Source organism: Diabrotica virgifera, chromosome 2, assembly GCF_917563875.1.
Source record: "Diabrotica virgifera virgifera chromosome 2, PGI_DIABVI_V3a".
NCBI classification, from domain to species: Eukaryota; Metazoa; Arthropoda; class Insecta; order Coleoptera; family Chrysomelidae; genus Diabrotica; species Diabrotica virgifera.
The window spans coordinates 172061160-172086838 of NC_065444.1; the positions used below are offsets into that span (position 1 = coordinate 172061160).

General features: G+C 32.6%; 2 protein-coding genes across 13 annotated transcripts in view; one reads left to right on the forward strand and one right to left on the reverse strand.

Moving 5' to 3' along the window:
* LOC114331473 (transient receptor potential cation channel trpm) overlaps positions 1–25679 on the reverse strand; it is a 1429758-nt gene that overhangs the window by 157462 nt on the left and 1246617 nt on the right. For all 12 annotated transcript variants that reach the window (XM_050642920.1, XM_050642916.1, XM_050642919.1 and 9 more), the window contains 4 exons: positions 24516–24675; positions 12244–12380; positions 10339–10495; positions 4050–4182 (listed from right to left, as the gene is read on the reverse strand). In XM_050642920.1, the coding sequence (XP_050498877.1) occupies positions 4050–4182; positions 10339–10495; positions 12244–12380; positions 24516–24675 (587 nt within the window). The remainder of the gene's footprint in view (positions 1–4049; positions 4183–10338; positions 10496–12243; positions 12381–24515; positions 24676–25679) is intronic.
* LOC114331470 (uncharacterized) lies at positions 13251–14159 on the forward strand. The gene has a single exon (XM_028281057.2). It carries the CDS (start codon positions 13370–13372, stop codon positions 14048–14050), a length of 681 nt encoding a protein of 226 aa, XP_028136858.2. The 5' UTR covers positions 13251–13369; the 3' UTR covers positions 14051–14159.

The window sequence follows — 25679 nt, forward strand, 5'->3', positions numbered from 1 at the left end:
TTATTTATATTCCAGAGATGAATCGATTTCATTAATTGCGAATTTCTAGTACTGGTCATAGGCGTCCGTTTTGGGTAGGTCAACAGTTATTTTATAGCGTAACTTTTTTCTCTTTAACTTAACGCAAAGACGTTTAGAACTAATGCAGCTCGAGCAATTAGTTCGCTGGATCCAACAAGGCATAACTCAACAAGAGGTTGCTATGAGGCTAAATGTGTCGCAAAGTGTGATAAGTCGTGCATGGAATCGGTATGTAGCAACTGGATCTGCAACATACAGGCATGGAGGAGGAAGAGAACGATCTACAACTCGTCGGCAAGACCGTTTTGTAGTTCTGACGGCAAGAAGAAACCCAACATTCACGGCTTCCAGAATTAACAGTATCTTCAGGCATGCTACTGGACGAGCGATTTCCAGTCAAACTGTCAGAAGACGGTTACATGCATCCAATTTAAGGGCTAGACGGCGCTCTACCCATCCACGACTAACTAGGGAGCAGCGTGCATGCAGATATCGTTGGGCGATGGAACACTATAAAGTGGAAATTTCGAAAATTGGAGGAACTGTCTCTTTACTGACGAGTCCAGATTTCGTTTGTATACGAATGATGGCCGAATATTGGTGTGGAGGGAAAGAGGACAGCGTTACAATGAAAATCTGAGAGTCCCAACCACTCTTTTTGGAGGTGGATCCGTTTGCGTGTGGGGAGGCATATGTTTTGACGGTCGCACGGATTTAGTCGTCTTAATTAATGAGACAATGACTGCTACACGATATCGAGACAGAGTCATAGTACCAATAGTTGTTCCATTTTTTGGTGCAATAGGCGAACAATTTGTTCTGATTGATGATAATTCTCGCCCTCACTGTGCGAGAATTATCAACGAGTGTATAGAAGCTCATGGCATTACAAGAATGAAGTGGCCACCGTGTTCACCTGATATGAATTGCATTGAACATGTTTGGTCCGAAATGTCTAGGCAACAAAACAGGCTCCTTCAACCGCCCCAAACCTTAGATCAGTTGGCCAATACATTACGCGCGATTTGGGAACGTATACCGCAGCAGTTCATCAATAATTTAATAAGAGGTCTTCCAAATAGAGTTAGAGCGCTAAGGCGACACAGAGGTGGACCCACACACTATTAATTTTTCCTTTCGGGATATTAGAAATTGAGCAGAAATAGAAATTTTAGGTTGTTAATTTTACAATTTTTGTTTATTTTCTATTTATTTTTCTTAAAGAATTTCTTTCTTTCGGTTCACCTGTATGAAAATACGAAGTAAAAATAAATCTTTATTTATATCACTCCATTTTTATATTTGACCTTATGAACAAAAAATAAAATACACATTTTCATAATATCCACTTCAATTGTTGAGAAGTGTATATAGCAGATAACTTATGTCGCGTCCCACAAATGCTGATCCAAGAGCCGTTTCCTAGTATACTGGTGACATCTTGGTGCCTTCGCTTATGGCAGGTTGATTTCGCAACGATTCTTCTCCTTACACTCCTGTAGCTTCTGCGCTAAACAAACAACTACCTTCTAAAGTCCCCAGAGGTGTAACCAGGATGACTCTAAGGGGGGGTTACAACTACTTATGGTCTCTGGGGGGTATGAAATAGTAATGGTGTTAAGCGTATAGACCTCAAGATACATCCAAATGGGGGGGGGTTATAACCCCCAAAACCACCCCCTGGTTAGGCCTATGAAAGCCCCCGCTCCACTAGCAGTTTTGCTTTTCCATCTTGCGTTACTCTTCAATGCCCCCTCCTATGCAACCACATAAAAAGGGAGATACCGTACCGTGAAGACGTAATAAGAGTCTAAACGCGGTATAAATGCTTGTCTTTATTGAGCATGGTTGGTATCCCTCTTCGAAGACTTTTCTTGGTGTACATTTTACCCTCTTTCTTGTTGATGCATCGGACTAATGCCAGATCAGACCATCGTTTGATTACCTCATTCAAACACAATAATTATTGATGAGCGACAATAACAGCATCAGTATTAAATTAATGCCTATAGGAAATAACTCCGGGTCCGGTTTATTGTTGGATTTTATTGTTATCCAGACATGTCAGCAGCAGTTTTAGTGGCTTCTACGCGTATAAACGTAACGCATATCATTTGCTAGTATTAATAATAATTTTTTTCATCACATCAAAAACTACATTAAAAGAAATTTGCAAAAAGTTTAGTTGTTTGAACTGTTGTTTGTAGCGCTTAACAACGATATTAAGTAATTATTTTTAAATTCGTTTAAAATGGTTTATTCTATTGCAAAAGGCGTTAAAATTATTGGCATATTTTTTGAAAATGGAAAGTGTGCAAGGAGAACAGCAAAATTATTTAATCAACCTCAACAATCAACAAGATAAGCAACACACACACATATGGATAAAAACTAATTAAAAAATTTCATAAAGCTGGATCAGTCTTCTTCTTCTTAACGTGCCCTATCAAGTCCCCTTGACGTTTGCGATTAACATGGCGAAACTGTCTCTGTCTGGAGCTATTCTAAATAGGTGTTCTGCTTTCTTTATTCCCGTCCACTCTCGGATATTCTTCAACCAAGAGGCCTGCTTTCTACCAATTCCTCTGCGTCCTTCGATTTTACCCATCGTAATAAGTTGAAGAATATTATACCGGTCTCCCCTTACTACGTGTCCAAAATAGGCCATCTTTCTATATTTGATGTTATCAAGCAGCTCGCGGGCAGCATTTGCTCTCTTAAGGACTGCCACATTTGTCAGCATAACCGTCCATGGTATTTTCAGTATACGTCTGTGCAGCCACATTTCAAAGGCCTCCAAACGATTAATGGTGGATATTTTTAATGTCCATGCTTCGACACCATACAAGAGGACTGACCAAATGTAACATTTAATCATGCGTTTTCGAAGTTGAAGTTGCAAGTTATCATTACAGAAGAATGACCTCATTTTTAAAAATGTAGTGTGAGCTATCACGATTCTACATTTTATATCTTTATCTGGATCTAGTTGTTCAGTAATATGGCAACCAAGATATTTAAAACTGGGTACTCTTTGAATTATATGACCATCAACATATAACCGTGAATCTTGATGGGCCAAACTGTGTCAATGGCATTTAAAAGATGTAATCCATTCATACCATCACTTAAAATAACTGTATCGTCTGCATATCTGATGGTATTTATCACAATTCCATTAACTTTCATTAAAAAGGGAATATAAAAACGTGTTAGGACTGAAGTGATACAAGTAGCAATTTTAGGAGTTGTTCTTGCACTATCTCAAATATCTGGTTGTTCGCGCACTACTGTCCGGAGTGTTGAAACATATTTCAATCCTACAAAATCCAGTTTTGGTACAGGAAATAAATGAAGATAATCAAGACATGCGACTACTGACTACAGTTTTGTGAGATGATGACTAAGAAAATTAATATTAATCCAAACTTTCTATTTTTTTTTTCTCTGATTCTGGCTTTGGTTTAGAACTAGAACCTTTAGCCACGTAATTGTATAACTTATCACTAAGTCAGGGGAGTAATGTGTAGTGTGTGTGTTGAGTAAGTGTCTTGTTACTTTGCAAAGTCGACGTCATTGTCTTTGCAAAGAGACGCTATTTGTTTCCGAACGTCTGCGGTCCCTCCGGTGTGATTTTCTATTTAATAAGAAAGTTTGATTTACTATTTATTTTATAGTACCAGGTAAATTGAGATAGTTGTCGTTATTGGGCTAATGAAAATTCTAGATTTTTCCGTGAAACACATATCCAACAGCCATAGACATTAAACGTATGGACGGACATATGGTATAAAGGTTTATGGTAATATTACTACAGGTCGAAGAGGGTTCAGTCAGCCTAGACCAACCCAGGTTGTAGTGCTCCGAGAAGAAGAATATTGTTTTTTGTAGTTTTTTGAATTTTTAATGACATGTAGCTAAATGTTTTTGACGATGTTTTTGTTGTACATCTTTTTGGTTAATAAAACATGAAGTCATAAAACACATTTCACCATTTTTTTTGAGCCGTGTAATATTTATCTACTTACCAAATGTTTATTTTCTACACATTGCATTAATTCTGAAAATAGGCCTTCAGCTAATTCAGCAGCAACTTCAAACGCTCTTTGGATTGTTGCGATTATATATTCTTTCATAGATTTAAGTACTGAACATTCATACCTGAAAATATTTTTTTAAATTAAAATAGATATACATACATAGGTACGTTGCCGATAAAGTATTGTAAAATATTTATGTGAAAATTTAAAAAAATAAATTTATATCAGAGACCACGAGATCATAGATTTTCATCGCCCTGTATATCACCAAAAATTGTAAATATTATAATTTAGTTAGTAGACAGTGTTTTCGCGGAAAGTGAAGTCGTTAAGTGATTTGTTAATGGTTCTTTGAACGGACAACAGGACATTTGTAAATGATTCGAAGAAGGAGAGACCGTAAACAAATTTATTGAGTTTGGAATATAAGGTTTTTTGTTTAGCATATTGAAACAACGAAAAGTAATTTGATATCTCCTAGAATTTAACAAAATGGAAAAGTTGTATACAAAATAAATGGGTTCTTAAGAAATGAAAATATGGATGTAGTGGGTAGAGAGGATTTTTGTGATTGGCGGAGAAAGATGGATGGAAGGGATGAGTGTTGAGTCTGATTTTGAGGAGACAAAAAATGGACACTGTGTAATTAATATCTGGAGAGGACAGTCCAGTTTCTAAAAAGTGAGAAGTCGGTGTAAAGTGGTGAAATTGGTCTTTGCGAGCAGATCGTGGTGAAACGAAATCGTTGACGAGTTGAGAAGTTAATTTTCCTTGTGTCCGAGGAGATTCCTGTGTTCTGTCTAGAACGAGTAGCCGGTGGGTATCAATTTGCACAAGATATCGAGCAGAGCGAAAACTGAATAGAGATTTCGAGCGAGTCCCGTCGTTTGTTTGTTAGTGAAGCAGTTTGGACGAGAAGGACCTTTCGCTACATCCTAGGAGAAAGTGTGAGAGAATCAAAGGCTGCGCAATTCAGAAAGAAGAAGTAAAGAAGAAACAAAAAGGTTAGTCAGAATTTTTGTGAAACGGAGAGAGTTTGTTTTATATCCACAATCCACACCATATTTGTTTATTTTTTGTATTGAGCAATTCTATAGCATAATTGAGTCATTCCAAAATTTAAAGAAGAGATAAGTAATCAATTCAAAAGGAGAAAAGTAAATTTTAGTATTTTTGTATACAAAAATAGTCTTATTTAAAATTAAATTATAAAATTATTTAAATAAAATTTTTGTTAAAATAAAGGAGATATCAGAATTAAAGCTTAATTTATTAGATGAGAAAAAGTTGCAACAGAATTAAATTTTAGTATAATTTTTAAATCTTATATTTATGGTATATTGGATAAATAAAAAATATTTATAACATTTATATGACATCGAGTGTGTTTAATTTCCCTGTTTTGTCCCTGGATGAAGTAAGCAACTAGATATACTAGAAGCCACGAACCTAAGGTAATGCATTAAAATTAAAATAGCCATGAGAATAAAATTTATTAGAGAATTCAATTTAATTTTGGTTTTGTTCTACATAAGTAATATTTAAAATAATTAAGTAATTAATCAAAATAAGAATTTGTTGGTCAAGCTCATAAAAAGAGAGAAATACAGAGCCTAACAGTATGTATGCAAAGACAGACAAAATAAAACATTAAAGACTAATATTGTTATTGAGCGATAAAAGAACTATTAAAACAAGTACTTAAAGAGTTAAAAGTACCTTAACAAGTACTTAAAGAGTTAAAGTCAAAGAAAAACATGTCGGAAAGTAGAGTAAAATACTTGGAAAAAGAAAAAAACGTGACAGGTCCGAAAATAGATAGTCCTGGTGAAAAAATTTTAAAAAATACCATGATTAATTTTCTCAAAAGAGCATTTTTTATGGGAAACTGTAAAAATGGTCCAAGCAATAAAAATAAGACAAAAAAATGTGTAATAAAAATGGCTGACAATAATGGAAAAAATTAAATTAATAATGAAAAATAAAAATAAACAAACATGAAGATTGAAAAAATTTTCAATAATGATGGCTTGGCAGTTTTTGAATGAAAAATACAAACATACACTAGGGAGGCCACAGAGTTAAAATGTGAAGGAAAAGAAATTAAACAGAATTACAAAAAAGTGACGACCAAAACGAAAGTTACGATGGGATAGTAAAGGGATAGTTTCCAAAGAAATAGTCAAAAAAACTTGCAAACCATCCAAGCATTCCAGAAAATGAAACTGACGAAATAGCGGGACAGTAGAAAACTAAAAAGGCAAAGGAAAACTATTGACAAGGTGAACAAGAACGAGAATATAAAAGGAAAAATTTTCTGTAGCTGGCTGTAGTGATACCATTAATCACAAATAAATTTTAATAAAAAAATCCTTTATAAAAACCTCCTATATAAAAAAATTATATCAATTAGCAAAACTAGAGACAAAACTAGAGTTGAGGGGGATATAATTATGAAATACCTAGCAGTTAAAAATAAAAAAATGAAGTAAAAAGATATATCTCAGTAATAATAAAACACTGAACACTTTTATTTTCACTATTTCCACAAAATTTATTAAAAATTACTGTCACTACAACTGTTTCGGCAGAGTGCCTTTCTCAAGTGATGGATTTTTATTATGTGTCTACACTTTAAAGTCTCTAACTGAATAGTTTCAGGAATCGGGAGCTGTTTATGTCAAGTTGGTAATTGAGAATTATGTCTGTGTTTTTTAATTTATTAACTTCCATAGATTGTAATAGAGACAGCTTATTAAGGCCTTTATTTTGAATATGGAGCATTTTATACTGTCCATTAAAAGAATGATTATGATCTATAAAATGATTATAAGAGTGATTATGATATATAAAAATGCCGCCTGTCAAAGTGTTCAATATGTTTTAATTAAATGTAATAATTTTTATCGAATCCTGAGAAAATTAATAAGTATTTTTGAAAAATTTAAACGCAGAATGAAAGATTACGTAATTACCTAGGAAAGAAAGTCCCTGAAAACTTCTATATTGTTTATCTTAATAATTACAGGGGTGAAAAAAAGATAAAATTTAGTGTGATTTTTAATTTTAAATATCTCACTCAAAATAAGCTTTTTGTTTGTTCTAAGGGACTTTCTACCCTCGGTAATACTGTAGTCTTTCATTCTGCCTTTAATTTTTTTAAAAATACTAGTTTTCTCAGGATTCGAAAAAAATGAATACATTCACATGATTACACATTGAACGTGTTGACAGGCGACATTTCGCGCCTATGCCCTTAAGATAACCTCATTAAGATAACCTCATCCAGATGGGAATGATATAAGTAAAGTGGAAGACTAAATTCTGGATAGAAACGGTGGGAAAAGCAGAAGATACGGGGTAGGTATTCTGGCGAATGAAAAAAAATAATATAACAGTTTTCATGAAATGAAAGTTACAAAGGATCCTGTATTTTTTCATGAAATATCAGATATACAGTTTGTTTCATTAGTAATTGGCCATATAGTAACTGGAGAAACCTTAGCACAAAATATGAAGATTTAACCTAAAACACTTAAATAAAATATTCCTCCTTACAGAGATACACACGGTGTTCAAGAGAAAATCTAAATAAAAGTTGATTGAACCCCCTATTTTTTTTGCTTTTATGCTTGCATTATCCCTTGTAGATCAAAAATACGTCAAAATTAAAATCGGCTACGGGGCACTTTTTGCGCATGCGTAAAAGAATATTTTTTTATTTATTTTTCTGTTTTTTTATTTTTCTTTATCTGTATAATCGGGTTTTCATATATTTTAATATGTGTGAGTATGTATATGATATGTATACACACTCGCATATATACACACAGGCATACACATACACACACAAATATACCGGCTGTTGAATATTCAAACGGGCCCTAGGAAACAATGGCGAATTCTAAACTGTTGAATTCCGGCTTCCCTAATTCTTTTAAATCAAAAGTCATGAGAAACTATTTGTAAAGGACTGAAATCTGTATTAAAAACATGTGTTAAAATTGTTCTACGAATTAAACACATTCCAAAATTTTGCAAAAATGTAAAACAATTGCCAGAGTATTATTAGTCCAATCGACCTCTAAAAGTCAGATTTGACCTCTAAAAATCTTAAGAACAAACTGACTTCATTTGCTACAAAATGCAAAAATTAGACACCAAAGCTGAACATATTTAATCTTTAAAACGCATTTGGATTTTTGTCAAAAGGACGCTCTGATCAAAAGATATTGAATTTTGACCCTCGAGTTGATACAAATTCTATTTAAAAAAATGAGTTCGCGAGCGTAACTGACATTTAAAATCGCCGGTCGCTTCAAGCGTTGTTTCTGAAAGAACGGTTCATTCTGCACAAAAATGCTAACAAAAATTTCTGTTTTAAATCTGAGCTACATTTTGTTTAAATCATGTTTTTATACGGTGTAAACATATTCTTGGTAATATGAAGTTTTCGATTTCCCCCTCTACGACGGGTGGTTTTAGGGGGAAGCCCGGGGGTAGGACTGGCAATCTTTTTTGCATCTTGTTTGGGGTAGCAAAGTTGATATTTTTAGCAAAATTCAGCTAGTTCGTATAGTTTTTAGAGGTCAAATTTGACTTTTAGAGGTCGATTGGACTAATAATTCTCTGGCAATTGCTTTATATTTTTGCAAAATTTTGAAATGTGTTTAATTCGTAGAACAAGTTTAACATATATGTTTTTAATACAGATTTCAGTCCTCTACAGATAGTTTCTCATGACTTTTGATTTAAAATAATTAGGGAGGCAGAAATTCAACAATTTAGAATTCCCCATTGTTTCCTATGGCTGTTTGACTATTCAACACCCGGTATATTTGTGTATGTATGTCTATGTCTGTGTGTATATGTGTGAGTGTGTATACATATCATATACATACTCACACATATTAAAATATATGAAAATCCGATTATACAGATAAAGAAAAATAAAAAAACAAGAAAATAAATAGAAAAAATCTTCTTTGAGGCATGCACAAAAAGTGCCCCGTAGCCGATTTTAATTTTGACGTATTTTTGATTTATAAGGGATAATGCAAGCATAAAAGCAAAAAAATAGGGGGTTAGATCAACTTTTATTTAGATTTTCTCTTGAACACCGTGTACAGTGTTTTATTACAAATATCCCAAAATTATTTTAGCTCATTGTTTTAACACCTTTCAATATTTTTTGTTCAAACTTGACAAACGGTTTACACATGTTAGAATAGTTTAAGTAGTGTTAAAACATAGTTTTCCGATGTTACCAGAGGCGTGCTGAACGGATATATACTTAATTTTCCCCCTTTTTCCCCCTCACAATCTACGCCACTGTCGTAATAATCATTTCAGCATGTTTTTTTATTCTTTGTTACATTTTACGTAAATGTCCATCCTCTTGTCTCAATGCGATAGAGTGAGTAGTTTTCAAGTTTTTTTTTTCTCTGATTCTGGCATTGGTTTAGAACTAGAACCTTTAGCCACGTAATTGTATAACTTATCACTAAGTCAGGGGAGTAATGTGTAGTGTGTGTTGAGTAAGTGTCTTGTTACTTTGCAAAGTCGACGTCATTGTCTTTGCAAAGAGACGCTAATTGTTTCCGAACGTCTGCGGTCCCTCCGGTAGTTTTCAAGTTACTTGCGTTTAAAGGTAAAGGGTTCAATAAGATTATGTGTATTTTAAACACATAATCTGATTTAATGTTTAAAATACATAATCTTATTGAATCCATTACCTTTAAACGCAAATAACTTCAAAACTACTAGGGTTATCGCATTGAGACAAAAGGATGGTATTTATGTAAAAAGTAACAAATAATAAAAAAATTCTGAAATGATTATTACGACAGTGGCGTAGATTGTGAGGGGGAAAATTGGGTATATATCCCTACAGCTTCTGGTAACAGCGGAAAACTATATTTTAACACTAGTTAAAGTATTCTAACATGTGTAAACCGTTTGTCTAGTTCGAACAAAAAATATTCGAAGGTGTTAAAACAATGGGATAAAATCATTTTTAGGATATTAATTTGTAATAAAACACTCTGTATCTCGGTCAGGAAGAATATTTTAATTAAGTGTTTTAGGTTAAATCTTCATATTTTGTGCTAAAGTTTCTCCAGTTACTATATGGACAATTACTAATGAAACACCCTGTATACTAAAGTTTCAGAACCTCAGATATATTATTCATTCACGTGATGTTGTATTTAACAAATAATTTAGTTTGGACAATGTTTTACAATTACATAATTTGGTATTATTACTTAGTACTTACTTGCACATAAACGCTATTATATCCGCTGCTCGACCTGATCCCTCACAAACAACTACCGGGACAGGAGGTTCATCGGTTACATATTCTAATACCGCTCTTATGGTGTTGGTACCACCTTCTATTACTAAACATACTATTGGTATAGGACTTTGAGTAACTGAAAATAAAAAAGTAATACATATACCCAATGCCGAATCCCAAATTTTTAAAATATTTCCTAGTATAATAAAATTATTTCTATTTGAGGTCACACGCTATTCGTAAATCATCAATTTAGAGGGGACACTCAATTTGGTTTCAAAAATGGCTTGGGAGAAATCACTTTTTTGCATGAAGGGCTGATGCATAACGGCTACGACCAGAGAAAATATGTTTTCATGTGCTTTATTGATTACCAAAAGGTTTTCACCACGCCAGACATGAACTATTCATATATACTGTTATATAATTTTTATGGGGAAAACTAATTTTATGTCAAAGACCACGAGATCGCAAATTTTTATCGCCCTGTATATGACCAAAAATTGTAAATAAAATAATTTAGCCGTAAGCAGTGTTTCGTGGAAGGTGAAAGTCTAGCGGTAAAGTTTCTACGAACGGATTAATACATTTCGAAACAATGAACTAAAAAACGGTAGTTTTAGAAATTTATTGTGCCGCTTTGGAATGGACAATATACAATGTTTCTAAATGGTTTCCTAGGAAGAAAGGATCGTAAACAATTTTGTTTAGTTAGGAAAGAGGGTTTTTCTAGATTGTAAGTAAATTTTATTATAATATCTCCTGGAAATTGACAATACATAAAATTTGTATAAAATACTATTTGTTCTTAAGAAAAAAAGTAGGGATATGATGTATGGAGAATGCTTGTGATTGGCGAGGAGACCGATGGAGGGAGAATAGAGTGGTTGATTTTCGGATTGATGAGGGAAAAAGAATTCACTGTGTAATTAAGGAAAAAGAGTTGTGTTCTCTCTCCACTACCTACTGCCCAACATTTATGTAGAAAAGATATTTAATAACCTAATATATGCTGATAATAGCGAACAATATACTCGTAAAAGAGCTTCCCATCCTGATGTACGGGTGAAATCTGATCACTTAAAGTGAGATATCTGAATAGTGTGGAGGCATTCGAAATGTGGTGTGGCAGAAGACTGCTTAATCTTCCAAGGGTGGACCAGGTAACAAATAATGAGGCCCTAAGAAGAGCTAATGTCCAAAGTGAATTGATAAATCTCGTTAAGCAGCGAAAGGTTTCATATTTGGGTAATATTCTACGAAATAACAAATATATTTCCTAAATGTTATTTTGATGGGTAAAGTTGAAGGTCGCAGATGTCTTGGGCGAAAGCAACATTCACGGTTCAGAGATAGAAGGAACTGGAGCGGCATACCTGATGTCAGTACGATAATAAAAAGAGCGGAAGAAGCATTTCTGGATATTTGTATTTGACAACCAGCATGCTTGCCTGCACACTGCACAGCGTACGGCACCCAAAGGAAAAGAAGAATATCTCAAGGGCTTTGGAAATTATCGTGATAGAGGCTATATATTTGTTAAATCAAAATCGACGAACCATTGTTATATTACAAGTTGACAGAAATACACGAGAAGATGAGAACAAAACATAATAGTCTAATTGGAAAAAGTCAAAGAAGCTGGTTTACAACTCTATTGTCAAAGAAAGGTACATACAATTATAGACATCATTGAGTAGCACAAGAATCTGAAAACCAAATTGACGATTACGAAATTTTTTTATGATTCGGGTGAATATAAAATAGAATAGAAAAGTATTAAATAATGAATACAATAGAAAAGTAAGAAAGCATTATGGCACATGTGGCAACACTGTGGCACACGTGTCGTGGTTGTTTATATCCCTCTTAACTTTTACTTACATGGATATAGCCTTTGTTTTGATATGTACTTTTCCAATTTCCTTCGAAGTATAATCTCGGCACCATATTTTCCTACAGTCCCATTGTCTACTAGAAGAAAATAGGCATGTCTGTTGTTTAAAGCTGCGTTTTTTGATCTGAAACAAAACAATCAATTATTAATACAAAAAATATTGATTGATTTTTGAAAATACTGTTTTATTAAAAAAAAAAGAATGTCAACTTGTCTTAGATAAACGTGGATATAAAATGATTGACTTTATTCATAAAATTAACAAACCTGTTTTTTAGATGCACTTGCGCTCATTTCATATCGTTATTAAAGTGTAGCAGGAGCAAACTAACTCCCGTGTTTTAAACAGTTTAAAATAACGTACAGTCGGAGAAATGAAAGAATATCCATGAACGATCACATCAATCACTTATTTTGTATTTGCTGTCTTTTTCTATGACAAAGGTTTGTTATTTATAGAAAATGACAGCAAATACAAAATAAGTGATTGATGTGATTGTTCATGGGTATTCTTTCGTTTTTCCGACTGAAAAAATTCCCCGAAAACTGACAAAATGATGTCATAATACTGTGACGTGTTACGCAAGTTACAAGAACCTGAATGAATTAGATAAAAGCAATTTTAAAAGAAGCTAACCCAAAGTTATAACTCTTCTGGGTTCTAATAACCATAAGCAACTTTTTAGACTGCGTAATTCTCCGCTGTTACCCTAGACAGAGAAAACTCCTTTATTGTGCTATCTGTGTTATACTGAACTGCACCATTACCATTAAATTCGATTCAATAATATCACAGAAACAGTATTGCATATTACCATGAGTAAGATCAAATAATGCAATACTAAGAAATGTGCTGGCAAATGCACTAGTGTGGACGCCAAAAGTGAAGAAATAAAAAGAAGAAAACAGGTCATGTCATAGTTGTGTTATATTAGTCATGTAAACCTGTAAACATGTCATGTAAGCCAATAAACTAAAGAAGAAGAAGACATGTAAACCTGTCATTTATAACAGTATTTGTCATTGATCAAAATCAATATGTACGTCTTCAACATTTTCATTTAAAATGAAATATCTGTAGAATCATCCACCCATTTTCAAAATTAACAAGTAATGATAGCAAAACCTTTGTTTAACATCATACCAAAAAACCAAATTTTCAGAAGGTATACCGTCTCGCATATTACTAGACAAAGAAACAATTTTTCACGTAGGAATATTGCAAATACAACAACTATAAGACAATACTCAAGTTTGCCAAAAACACCCGATCTCATTTATATACCTCGAATATTTAGATGGCTTAAAACTAAAGTTCAGTTTAAATATCTCCAGAGGACCTGGGATCCAGAGTTTACCGAAGGAGCTTTTATCTACGGTGCTTCGAAAGCAGTCTGTACTGTGACAGCAATAATTCATGAAGACAGGCAAGAAGAGCTAGATGATTTACTGACCATACCAGCTAGATTAAAACTCAAACATGATATGAAAACGAAGCTAACCAGACTTCAAAAATCTGTTATAAAGATCAATCCAGAAGATATAAAATTATTTATACCTTTGAATATAAAATTTCAAACTCAAGGCCTTGATAAAAATTGTAGAATAGGTATGCAGTTATTAGCTCTGAAGTGGCATAAAACTGAATCTGGACCTACTAAATTGATTTTGGTGACAGTAAAGACAGAATTTTTAAGAAACTATAGAAAGGAAACTGTCCCTGAATGGATCATAAATGACTTTGATATCTTAGAATGCGTTGTACTATCGACATCACCAAACAATATTAGTTGAAAAATATACTTGGCAGAATACAAAACTATGAGGTTTTTAAAATTTAAAATTTTAAAATTAATTACTTGAGGTGAATTTTGGCAACACAACAATAAAATTTTTTAAAGTGCCCATTAATTTATTTTTAACTTATTAATAGTAGGGGAGCAAAGTATGCTAAATTTGCAGTTACTCGAGCGTTATGGAAACCTATTGGGTTGTGAAGAGTAGGTACTAAAACCAAAAAAAGTTAAGTTAAGTTTCCATAAGGTGAGGGCCTTTCCATCTTTTAATTTAATTTTCCATTTTCTACAATCGTTTTTTCCGATTATAGCGCCATCTATTCATAATTCGACAAAATGTCTCGAATAAAAGTTACGTATTTTTACGTAAGGAATCCAAATCTGCAATAAAAATGTGGGCTCCTGTTTAAGATTTTAAAGTAACCCCCCACCACACCTACGTGGGGGGTCGTGTTTGGTGTCATTTGATAGATTTTTCAAAAATATTGAATACGTGTATTTTTCAGTTTTGCGATCTGATGTTAATTTCGCGAAATATCGGGGGGTTCGTGTTTAAAATTTTAAATTTAGACCCCACATCTCTCCGTGGGGGTCGTGTTTGGTATCATTCGATAGATTTTTGAAAAATATTGGACACGTATTTTTTAGTTTTTCTATCTGACGTTCATTTCGCCAAATAAGCTTTTTTATTATCATGGACGACGTTACAAATATGATATAGGTATATGTCAAAAAATCATAATTTAAAAAATAAAAATCGACCTATTTCAGGATTTTTTCTTAAAGTCACCGGAAATAACGAATTTATTTAATTTTGTTCAAAGGTTGTTCAATTCCCTATTAAGTAGTATAAACATTAACATGTATAATTATAAAGGGTGTCCAAATTTTTTTTTAAATTAAATTAATTGACACAAAAACAAGAATGTATGTAATTTATTTAATTTAAAATACAATTTACTGCTGTTAGAAAGCAGAAATAAAAGTTTATTGCACAAATAAACAATGATTTTTGCGTAAATTCAATGTTCAATCTGCCAAGAGGCAGATGGGTGGCACCTTGAACATTGAATTTAAGTGAAAAGTAATGTTTATTTGTTCAATAAAAATTTATTTCTGTTTTTTGACAGCAGTAGAATGTATTTTGAATTAAATAAATTACATACATTCTTCTTTTTGTGTCAATTAATTTAATTCAAAAATTTTTTTTTTGGACACCCTGTATAATTAATCATCTTAATGTTTATATTAATGAATGGGGAATTGAATAACCTTTCAAATGAGCTAGCATTCGACCCCTATTCCCATTTAAAAAAATAGTCGATTACGTCTTCACGCCCAAATGTATGACGCCACTAGTACGATATATATGTCAAAAAATCATAATTTAAAAATCGAATAACTTTTGTATTTAACATTTTTTTCTAATTCTGTAAATAAAGCAGTTTACAGGGGGTCAAAATATAGTGAATAACCCTGTACATTGATAACTTGGATTTCCTTCTAACCATGACGATATTCTAAATTGTTGTGTTGTTATTAAGTTCTTTTTAGTCCATTAAAATGTTACATTTTTTAAGCCGTCATTTGTTAGAGTAGTCAATTTTATTTCTTTAATGTGTAGGGGGATCAGTAGAAGCTTAAGTTCAAGTTTTTGGGGTCGCCACCCTTGTCCCCCGGCCGCCATCTTGGAAATGGGGTGCAAAGGGGTTTCGCGCTATATCTCGTCAACTACCAACTCTACGGAAAATCTAATTAAACATAAAATGTAGCAAATTAAATTTTCTACAATTTTGTTTCTATTACTTTTTATCGTCAAGTGACCAACAAAAAAGATATAAACAAAAATATATAAAAATTTTTTAACAAGTTTCCTTTTGGGGGTTATAACTTTTTTTCAGTTCATTTTAAAATAAAATAACATTATAGCAATTTTGTAGAGAGTTTTTCAGTGAACAATTTCCACTATAAAGTTGTTTAATTCTATTTATTTATACAGGTTTTACAGCGCTCCAAATTTGACAAGATTCTCAAATGCTCATAGGGATACAATAAAAACAAAAGTTAGGCTTATTATAACATTCCTATGCTATTATTAATCTGTGTTTGACCTTTCTCCCCTCTATAAAACTTATAACCCTAAGCATATATAGAAAATGCCCAAGAGGTTGTTTGAGGACCAATTCGCCGGTTCAGAAGAAGAATGACGCAACCGCAAAGTGCAAAATTCTTAAGAAGAGCAAAAAAACGATTTTTGATACCAAAATCATAAAGTATGATTAAAATTAGCCATTCACCACACCGTGGTCACGATCTCGAGATATAAGCGTTTTTGGGGTGTGCCGCTTGTCTATGAAGTAACATAACTTTTTTCCTATTGTATATTTTGACTTAAAATTTTGCAAAAAACTTCTACATGAATTATATTTTATTGCGTGACCCGTCAAAATAGCCCGGTCAAAACAGCCGCGTCAAAAAAGCCCCGTCAAAATAGCCTCAACACAAAATAGCCTCGACAAAATAGCCCGCACACAAAATAGCCCCGACAAAATAGCCCGCACACAAAATAGCCCCGGTCAAAACAGCCCCGGCTAAAATAGCCCCGGCTAAAACAGCCTCTTATAAACAATTACATAATTATTTATACAAGGTGTCCAAAAACTTTTTTTTTAATTTAAATTATTTGACAAAAAGGAAGAATGTATTTAATTTATTTAATTTAAAATGCATTTTACTGTTGCCCGGAAACAGAAAAAAATGTTTATATCATAAATTAACATTGATTTTTGCTTAACTTTATTGTTCAAACTTCCAAGAGGCAGGAAAGACAGGACTCGAGTTCTCTGAAAAGACAATTTTTATTATAGAGGATAATTACCATTTCCGAAAAAATGTATTTTTAAGGAATTATTTCATGATGAATTCTGAAGGGAGCTTTTTTTTTCGGGGCTATTTTGTCGGGGCTATTTTGTCGGGGCTATTTTGTCGGGGCTATTTTGTCGGCGGGCTATTATTCCGCGGCGATTTTGTCTGCAGGCTATTTTGTCGGAGCTATTTTGTGCAGGGGCGTCATTTAATAGGGGGCAGGGGGGGCATTTTCCCCCCCCTGGCCCTGAAAATTACTGAAATTTACAAAAAATAGATCAATTTTGTATCATGTTTGCATATAAATGTATTGTATATATAATGCTTGCCCCCCCCTATCAAAATTTCAAATGACGCTCCTGATTTTGTGTGCGGGATATTATGTCGGGGCTATTTTGTCGGAGCTTTTTTGACGGGGCTATTTTGACGGGGTACCATTTTATTGTTATGTTGGTTAAACTTATAAACTAAAAAGTTTGTCACTCAACTTTTTTAAGTAAACATGAAACTAACGAAATATGATGACAAAATGTTTAAAAATTAACAACTCCTTTTTTAATGTGTTCAAACATTTTGGACAAATTTCATTGTTATCTACATACTTCAAAGATGACACAATAAAATTTTCAAAAGAAAATATTTACAGCGATCAAAGATACAGCGAGGTAAATTTGAAAAATCATCAAAATGTATTTTTGGCACGTGTATAAATGTATGTTTGGCATTGTATAAAATTTGATTTTTGAACATGTTCCACCAACTCTAGATAAAAATAAACTTCATATTCGGATTCAGCGACCTGGAAAACATAAAAATAGACCAAAATTGGTCATTCACCTTAAATTTGATTTTCGTGATCGGCATAACGGTTGATGCCGCTCGCCTAATATATAGATAGAAAAGTATTGTTTTTATTGTACTCCTATGAGAATTCGAGAATCTGGTCAAGATTGGAGCGCTGTAAAACCTAGATAATAAATAGAATTAAACAACTTTATGGTGAAAATTGTTCATTGAAAAATCCTCTACAAAATCTCTATGATGTTATTTTATTGTGAAATGAACGGAACAATTATAACCTCCAAAAGGAAACTTCTTACAAAATTTTCTCTTATTTTTGTTTATAACTTTTTTGTTGGTCACTTGACGATAAAAAGTATTAGATATAAAATTGTAGAAAATTTAATTTACTACATTTTATGTGTAATTAAATTTTCTGTAGGATTGCTAGTTTAGGAGATACAGCGCGAAAGCCCTTTGCACCCCTTTTTCCAATATGGCGGCCGGGGGACAAGGGTGGCGACCCCAAAAACTTGAACTTAAGCTTCTACTGAACTCCCCTACACATTAAAAAAATAAAATTGACTCCTCTAAGAAATGCAACCCTAAATCTAACATTTCAATGGACTATTTCTTTTTTAATGTGTCTTTTAAAATTGCATTTGTTTCTAACTACGTACAAAGTTTTACAATTTTTCGTCCGAGACGGTACCGCTAAAATTTTTATATATTTCCTACTTATTACAATAATTTTGTCCCTTTTTCTATTTGTCCCTATTCCCTATAACATTTATTTTATATGATTATCTTGTCAATAATAAATAATTTTCTTTCACTCACTAGATACATATGTTATGGCTAATTACAGAATGTTCATCATATATGATTTATTTACAAAGATTGATTATTAATGTATATCCATATATCAAATATTATATTTTTTTAACAATAACTGAGAGACAGATCTGTTCATAAAGAAGATAGATGGGCTTAAACATAACCGGCAAAAAAACAAGTAAAGGGTAGTTAGACGCCAGATTCATACGACAGCTGGGTTAAAATTAATGGACACCTATTTTAGAAAAATAAGGACTAAAAAAATCTTTTTACTCTTTAGGTATATAAAAGAACTGCTTACGGACAAGAAATAAGAGGTACGAGTAAAATATAATATACGGATGTGTCAATAACAATAAAATTATTGCTGCTTCAATTTTTAAAATTTTATTCTAATTAATTGTCATTGGATTCATTATCTCAAACATGTTTGCAGATTTGACATTTATCAAACTCTCCCGTTTTTAACTTAAACATTTTCTCTTTGATACTACCGTTTAGTCATCATGAAATTTCATCTAAAATGAAAATCTTCACATGTACAGGATATTTTATAACTCTCTATTTTGTTGATTGTTGAGTTTGGTATTGAATAAAATATATCTCATAATCATGATGTTAGTTGTATTAAATGCTGTATTTATTTTCTCTTGTTATATTAGTCCTGTCGCCAGGGGGGGTACAACGGCCTCCTTTATTCAAATGGACTTCCCAAGTTTTTTTCATGTATTTTCACCCGTAGAATACGAATTTTTTGGGTAACAGTTGATCCGGATGTCGATAAGATTGTTATTGACCAAGAACTTGAGGAATTACATAACAAAGATTTCTCGCAAAACAAAAATTTTTTTGTAATTTTTGGGTCATTCTAAGCAAAAAATGTTGTAACAAGTTTTCCCGTAGGATGCACAGTTTTCGAGATAAACGCGGTTGAACTTTCAAAAAAACGAAAAACTGCAATTTTTAAACCCGAATAACTTTTGATTAAAAAATAAAATAGCAATTCTGCTTACCGCCTTTGAAAGTTCAAGTCAAATTATATCGGTTTTGATTATTTGCATTGCTAAAAATTTGTTTTCTTATTGTTAAACAAAGCTACAAACACCTAGTGCGTGAGTGATGTTTTCAATGATTTCTCATTTAAAATCGAACGAGTAGGTAGAATAGGTACTAGTGCAATCGAGGCTATTTCTACGTAGCATGCGTTAAAACGCATGTAAAGGCACGGGAAACACTATGTGTTTATAGCTTCGTTTAACAATAAAAAAATAAATTTTTAGCAATGCAAATAATCAAAACCGATATAATGTGACTTAAACTTTCAAATACGGTAAGCAGACTTGCTATTTTATTTTTTAATCAAAAGTTATTCGGGTTCAAAAATTGCAATTTTTCGATTTTTTGAAAGTTCAACCGCGGTTGTCACGAAAACTAGGCATCCTACGAAAAAAATTGTGGAAACATTTTTTGCTTAGAATGACCCAAAAAATACCAAAAAATGTTTTGTTTTGCGAGAAATCTCTGTTATGTAATTTCTCAAGTTCTTGGTCAATAGCAATCTTATCGACATCCGGATCAACTGTTACCCAAAAAATTCGTATTCTACGGGTCAAAATACATGAAAAAAACTTGGGTAAGTCCATCTGAATAAAGGAGGCCGTTGTACCCCCCCTGGCGACAATACTATATGACTTTCTGATTATAATACTTTTATGTATGGTATTTCTGGATGATCTTGTTGTGTTATTTCATTATTTATTCTATGGTGTGAAATTTTATATTTATAAGTAACAGTGGATAAAAAATAGTTTCTACAATACATTTCTTTTCAAAACACAGGTAGGTATTTTCGCGGAAGCAAGTATTTTTGACTATAATAATGATGATACTCTTGGTTATTATATCCTGTATTCTTCCTTGATATTAACACATTCAGACATGGTGATGATTAGATATTTTCCGTCCCGATTGTAAAGATCGATTCTTCTTTGAATGCATCTAGCATGTCGAATTTATTGAATGACTTTAATTCATGAGGACCTCTTAGTCCAGAAAGCCACTGCGCACCCTCTAGGAAAAATATTTTGATTCGGATTTTTTGCACAATATTACTCAAAAAGGACCCCTTTTAACGCATGTTGCCGGCTCCAAAAGTGGGTTAAAAATTTTTTAAACTTTTTTTTTTGTTTTTTTCCTAAAATTATTTTTCTTACATCGAACAAAGACTTTTTAGGTTTTTTGGATCATTCCAAACAGAAAAGGTCTTTAGTGACTATTCTCTAAAGTTGATAGTTTTTGACCTATAAGCGATTAAAAATTAAAAAATTGCGAAATCGACCATTTTTAGCCCTCATAAACTATATGAAAAACTGAAAATTTCAATATTGCCAAGGTAGGTAGATATTCTTTAAACATCGATTGATGAAATCCCGAAGAGTTTTTGCAATACAGTATTCAAAACACCTTTGTTTTTTAATTTCTAATCACGCGTGCGCGACACTATTTTCCACCGTTGCATGTGTATACAGTATGGTGCAAATGAAAGGAATAAATTCGTTATTTCGTAAACCGACGACTTTAAGGAAAAAACCCGAAACAGGTCGATCCGTTTAGATTTAGATGGTTTCTGACAAAATCTTTACAACATAGCCAAAATGTTTAAAAATATTTTTTGTGGGCTTTCTAAATTGATTTGTGGCACATGACTGGTTGGACCAGAATGGTTGGACCACCCTGTGGAGACAAATGTCGCCTAAAATGCAAAGATAAAGTGGACAAGATGTCAATACAACAGGACTTTGATGAATATTGGGCACTCGGTGTTCTTGGAAAGCAAAAAGAATTACTAGTACGCCAATCGCAACAAACAAAGTCTAAATATCGGTACTTAAGTACACACAATCAATTTTAGAGCTCTCAACAATCCCTTTTACTTCGAAAATAATGGATCCAAAATACAAATATCCAAGGCACTTTTCAAATAAACTCTTGATTTGAGCAATAAAGCGATAAAAACAGCATATTCGAAGAAAACAGAATTAGGTATTATTCAAGCCGATTTAAGAAGAAAACAATAATCATCATCCAACCAAAAAGTCACTTCGTTCTAACTAAATGAACAATGCCTCTTCAAAAGAGAGGCAACTACAAACTTAATTCACCAACACAGGCTTAACTCAAGTTAGTTTAACAAATAAAAATATATTAATAAGCAAAAGGGAAATAATTCAAAAATGTCGATTTTTAGCCTTAAAACGTGTAGTAAACATTAAAGTACTTCAACATAATATTCTGGTGTATAAATAAAGCAAACTATAAAAACAATACACTTCCGCAGTGCACATGGACACCGAAAACAGTTTTTCGTGTTTTTTGAAAAAAGTGCTTTTTTTAAGCGATTAAAGATTGAACAATTGCGAAATCGGCCATTTTTAACCTTCAAAATCTATGTGAAAAACTTAAAATTTGAATGTTGCCGAGGTAGATAGATATTCTTTAAACATCGATTGATGAAATCCCGAAGAGTTTTTTGGAATACAATACCTATCGAAAACCCCTTTGTTTTTTAATTGCTAATCAAAAGGGCGGAGCGACACTATTTTCAACCGTTGCATGTACAGGGTGTCCAGAAACTCTGCCGACAAACGAAGACAGGAGATTGCTCAGATAATTTTAAGATAATTTAACCCAATTTACTTAGTCCGAAAATGCTTCCTAAGGGAGCTAGAGCTCTTTGAAGATGGCGTCTTGTAATTAGTTTTTCTTAAATACCTCCAGAACGCTTCTATTTAGAAAAACAAAAATTGGTACGCGTATTTATCTTCAAGATATAAATCTAATCCATCCATTGCAAATTTCTAGTACCGATCATAGGCGTCCGTTTTGGGTAGGGCAACGGTTATTTTATCGCATAACTTTTTTATCTTTAACTTTTATGCATTTCTGATACTGGATTATTAAATTGGGAAGTATTTTAGTACTAAAAGGTACTCTTGTTTTAAATCGGTAGGACACACCGTTTTCTAGAAAAATCGATTTGAACACTTTTCGCTGTTTGAATTAAAAAAAAAATTTCAAAAAAAAACTGTTTAGAAAGACGAAAACTGGTACATTTAATTATATTCCAGAGATAAATCGATTTAATTAATTGTGAATTTCTAGTACTGGTCATAGGCGTCCGTTTTGGGTAGGTCAACAGTTATTTTATAGCAAAACTTTTTTGTCTTGAATTTTTGAGCATTTTTGACACTAGATTATTAAATTATGAGGTATTCGGGTACTAAAAGTTACTCTTACTTTATGTTGGTAAAATACTTCGATTTTTGTTGAAAAGTTCTTTCAATTTTTTTTTCAAATTCCAAAAACGAAAAACTTTCAAATCGATTTTTCTAGAAAACGGTGTGTCCTACCGACTTAAATCAAGAGTACCTTTTAGTATTAGAATACCTCACAATTTAATAATCCGGTGTCAAAAATGCATAGAAGTTTAGGACAAAAAAGTTATGCGATAAAATACCCGTTGCTCTACCCAAAACGCACGCCTATACCGGTACTAGAAATTTGCAATGAGTGGAATCGATTAATCTCTGAAAAGTAAATAAGCATAACAATTTTCGTTTTTCTAAATAGAAGCGTTCTGGAGGTATTTAAGAAAAACTAATTTCATGACGCCATCTTCAAAGAGCTCTAGCTCCCTTAAGAAGCATTTTCGGACTAGGTGAATTGGGTTAAATTGTCTTAAAATTATCTGAGGAATCTCCTGTCTTCATTTGTCGGTAGAGTTTCTGGACAACCTGTATATGTACCTAATATGCATAAATATATGTGCTGAAAAATATTCTGATTCAATTTTTTTTCACCATCTTGCTTGAAAAGGTTCCCTATTAACAAATTTGCATGTTGCCAAAGTCAAAAATGGGTCAAAAAATTGTTTAAACAATTTTTTTTAAACTTCAAATGTTTTCCGATTACGTCTACATGTAACGCTTGAAAATAGTGTCGCGCCCGCCCGCTTGATTAACAATTATAAAACAAAGGGGTTTTCGATATTGTATTTAAAAAAGCTCTGTGGGATTTCATCAATCGATGCTCTAGAATATCTACGTACCTTGGTAACATTGAAACTTTCGGTTTTTCACATAGTTTTTGAGGGTTAAAAATGGCCGATTTTGCAATTTTTAAATTTTCAATCGCTTATATCTCGAAAACTATCACATTTAGAGAAAAGTCATTTTAGATCTTTTGTATTTGGAATGATCCAAAAAAAATTTTCCCATGCAAAAAATTTGTTTTACGAAAAAACAAAAAAAAAAGTTTAAAACAAATTTTGACTGCCTTTTGATCTTGGCAACATGAAAATTTGTTAAAAGGAGACCTTTTTAAGCAAGATGGTGAAAAAATGAATCAATATTTTTCCGCACATATATATTTACGCATATTACACTATACATGCAACGGTTGAAAATAGTGTCGCGCCCGCTTGATTAGCAATTAAAAAACAAAGGGGCTTTCGATATTAAATTGCAAAAATCTCTTCGGAATTTCATCAATCGATGTTTAAAGGATATCTACCTACCTTGGCAACATTGCAACTTTCAGTTTTTCACATAGTTTTTGAAGGATAAAAATAGCCGATTTCGCAATTTTTAAATTTTTAATCGCTTATATGTCAAAAGTTACCAACTTTAGAGAAAAGTCACTAAAGACCTCTTCTGTGGGGGAAACCCACCTTTAATTAGTTGTAGTGTGATACTGCAATTTAACTGATAACCGTTAGCGCGCGAAATGCGCGAATCCGTATATTTATACATAGATGCGACTTGCCGTATGACTGTCCGGCGCGAAGGGGTTAACTATTAAATAGTTTAAAAAGTTTAATAAAAACTAAAGAATATGTGTAAATTATGTGGTTATTTCATCTATATTAACAGAGATATAAGGTATAATCAAAATATATCTTCTAAAATATTTTGTATTCTTACCTTGGCGATGATATGGAATGATATGGTACTTCTGTATGTTGTCCAATGAGGTCTTGGTTATTTTCGACTATACCCCATGGAGCTATTCCTAAAGTATTAACTCTACCCGTTCTTTGAGATCGTTCTAGCAACAATGCATCTCCCACGTGTTTGGTTACACCTGAAAATAGATAGATATATTTAGTTTTTATTCGAATAATATCTATTAATTTGTTAATACTTTCATAAAAAATATTTGTGAGTTGTATTGTCTCACCATTATCTGCCAGTTTCTAGTTTGCATATGCAACTAAAAAACATGAAATTTAGCAATACCTATGTCCATTTTTTGTACTACAAGAATCTAAGAAAATGAGGATAAAATTCTTCAAATTGTACCAAAAATTATGGAAAAATTACTAGATAAGGGACTAATAAAAACCATTGTGGAAAAGTAACTTACACATAATATGCATACATCTACTTCCGCAGATAATACCGCAATAATGACAGTAGAGAAACAATGATACCCTCACTATAGGTATAGAGAAATCAATGTGTTGGAGAGGCAAATTACTTTTAGGTTACGTCACATGCGTAAGAGTGAGAACGATATATCTACATGCAGTTCATGATCAGAAAGTTCTTTATGTTGACATCACACGAATTCGCCATATACAGGGTGTAGTCAGAACTTATACAGAATATTTATTATAGAATCTTTAGGGTATGTGTGAGAAAGATGGGGTTGTCCGTCATTTTTAATTTGGCCTAAGGAATCCACATTACTGACAGTCATACTTTAACAATTATTCGTTAGTCGGTCAGAGCCATTTTTAATCCAAGATTAGTTTAGAAATTGACGTAGAACGTAAAATATTATGCGACATTTATTTGACATTTGACATAAAACGTGACTTTGATGTGACATTTAACATAAAATATGACATTTATGTAATATGAAATTTATGTAATATGTAATAATGCCACGTTTTATGTCAACTGTCAAAAGTCCTATAAATGTCACATATTTAGTCATGTTTTATGTCAAGTGTCACATAAATGATGTAGAATGTCAAATTCTCATAAATGTCACATTGTGTGTCAAATATTAAATTCCCATAAATGTCACGTTTTAGCGGACTCGTACACCAAAGCCATATCCTACATCGCATATGACATACA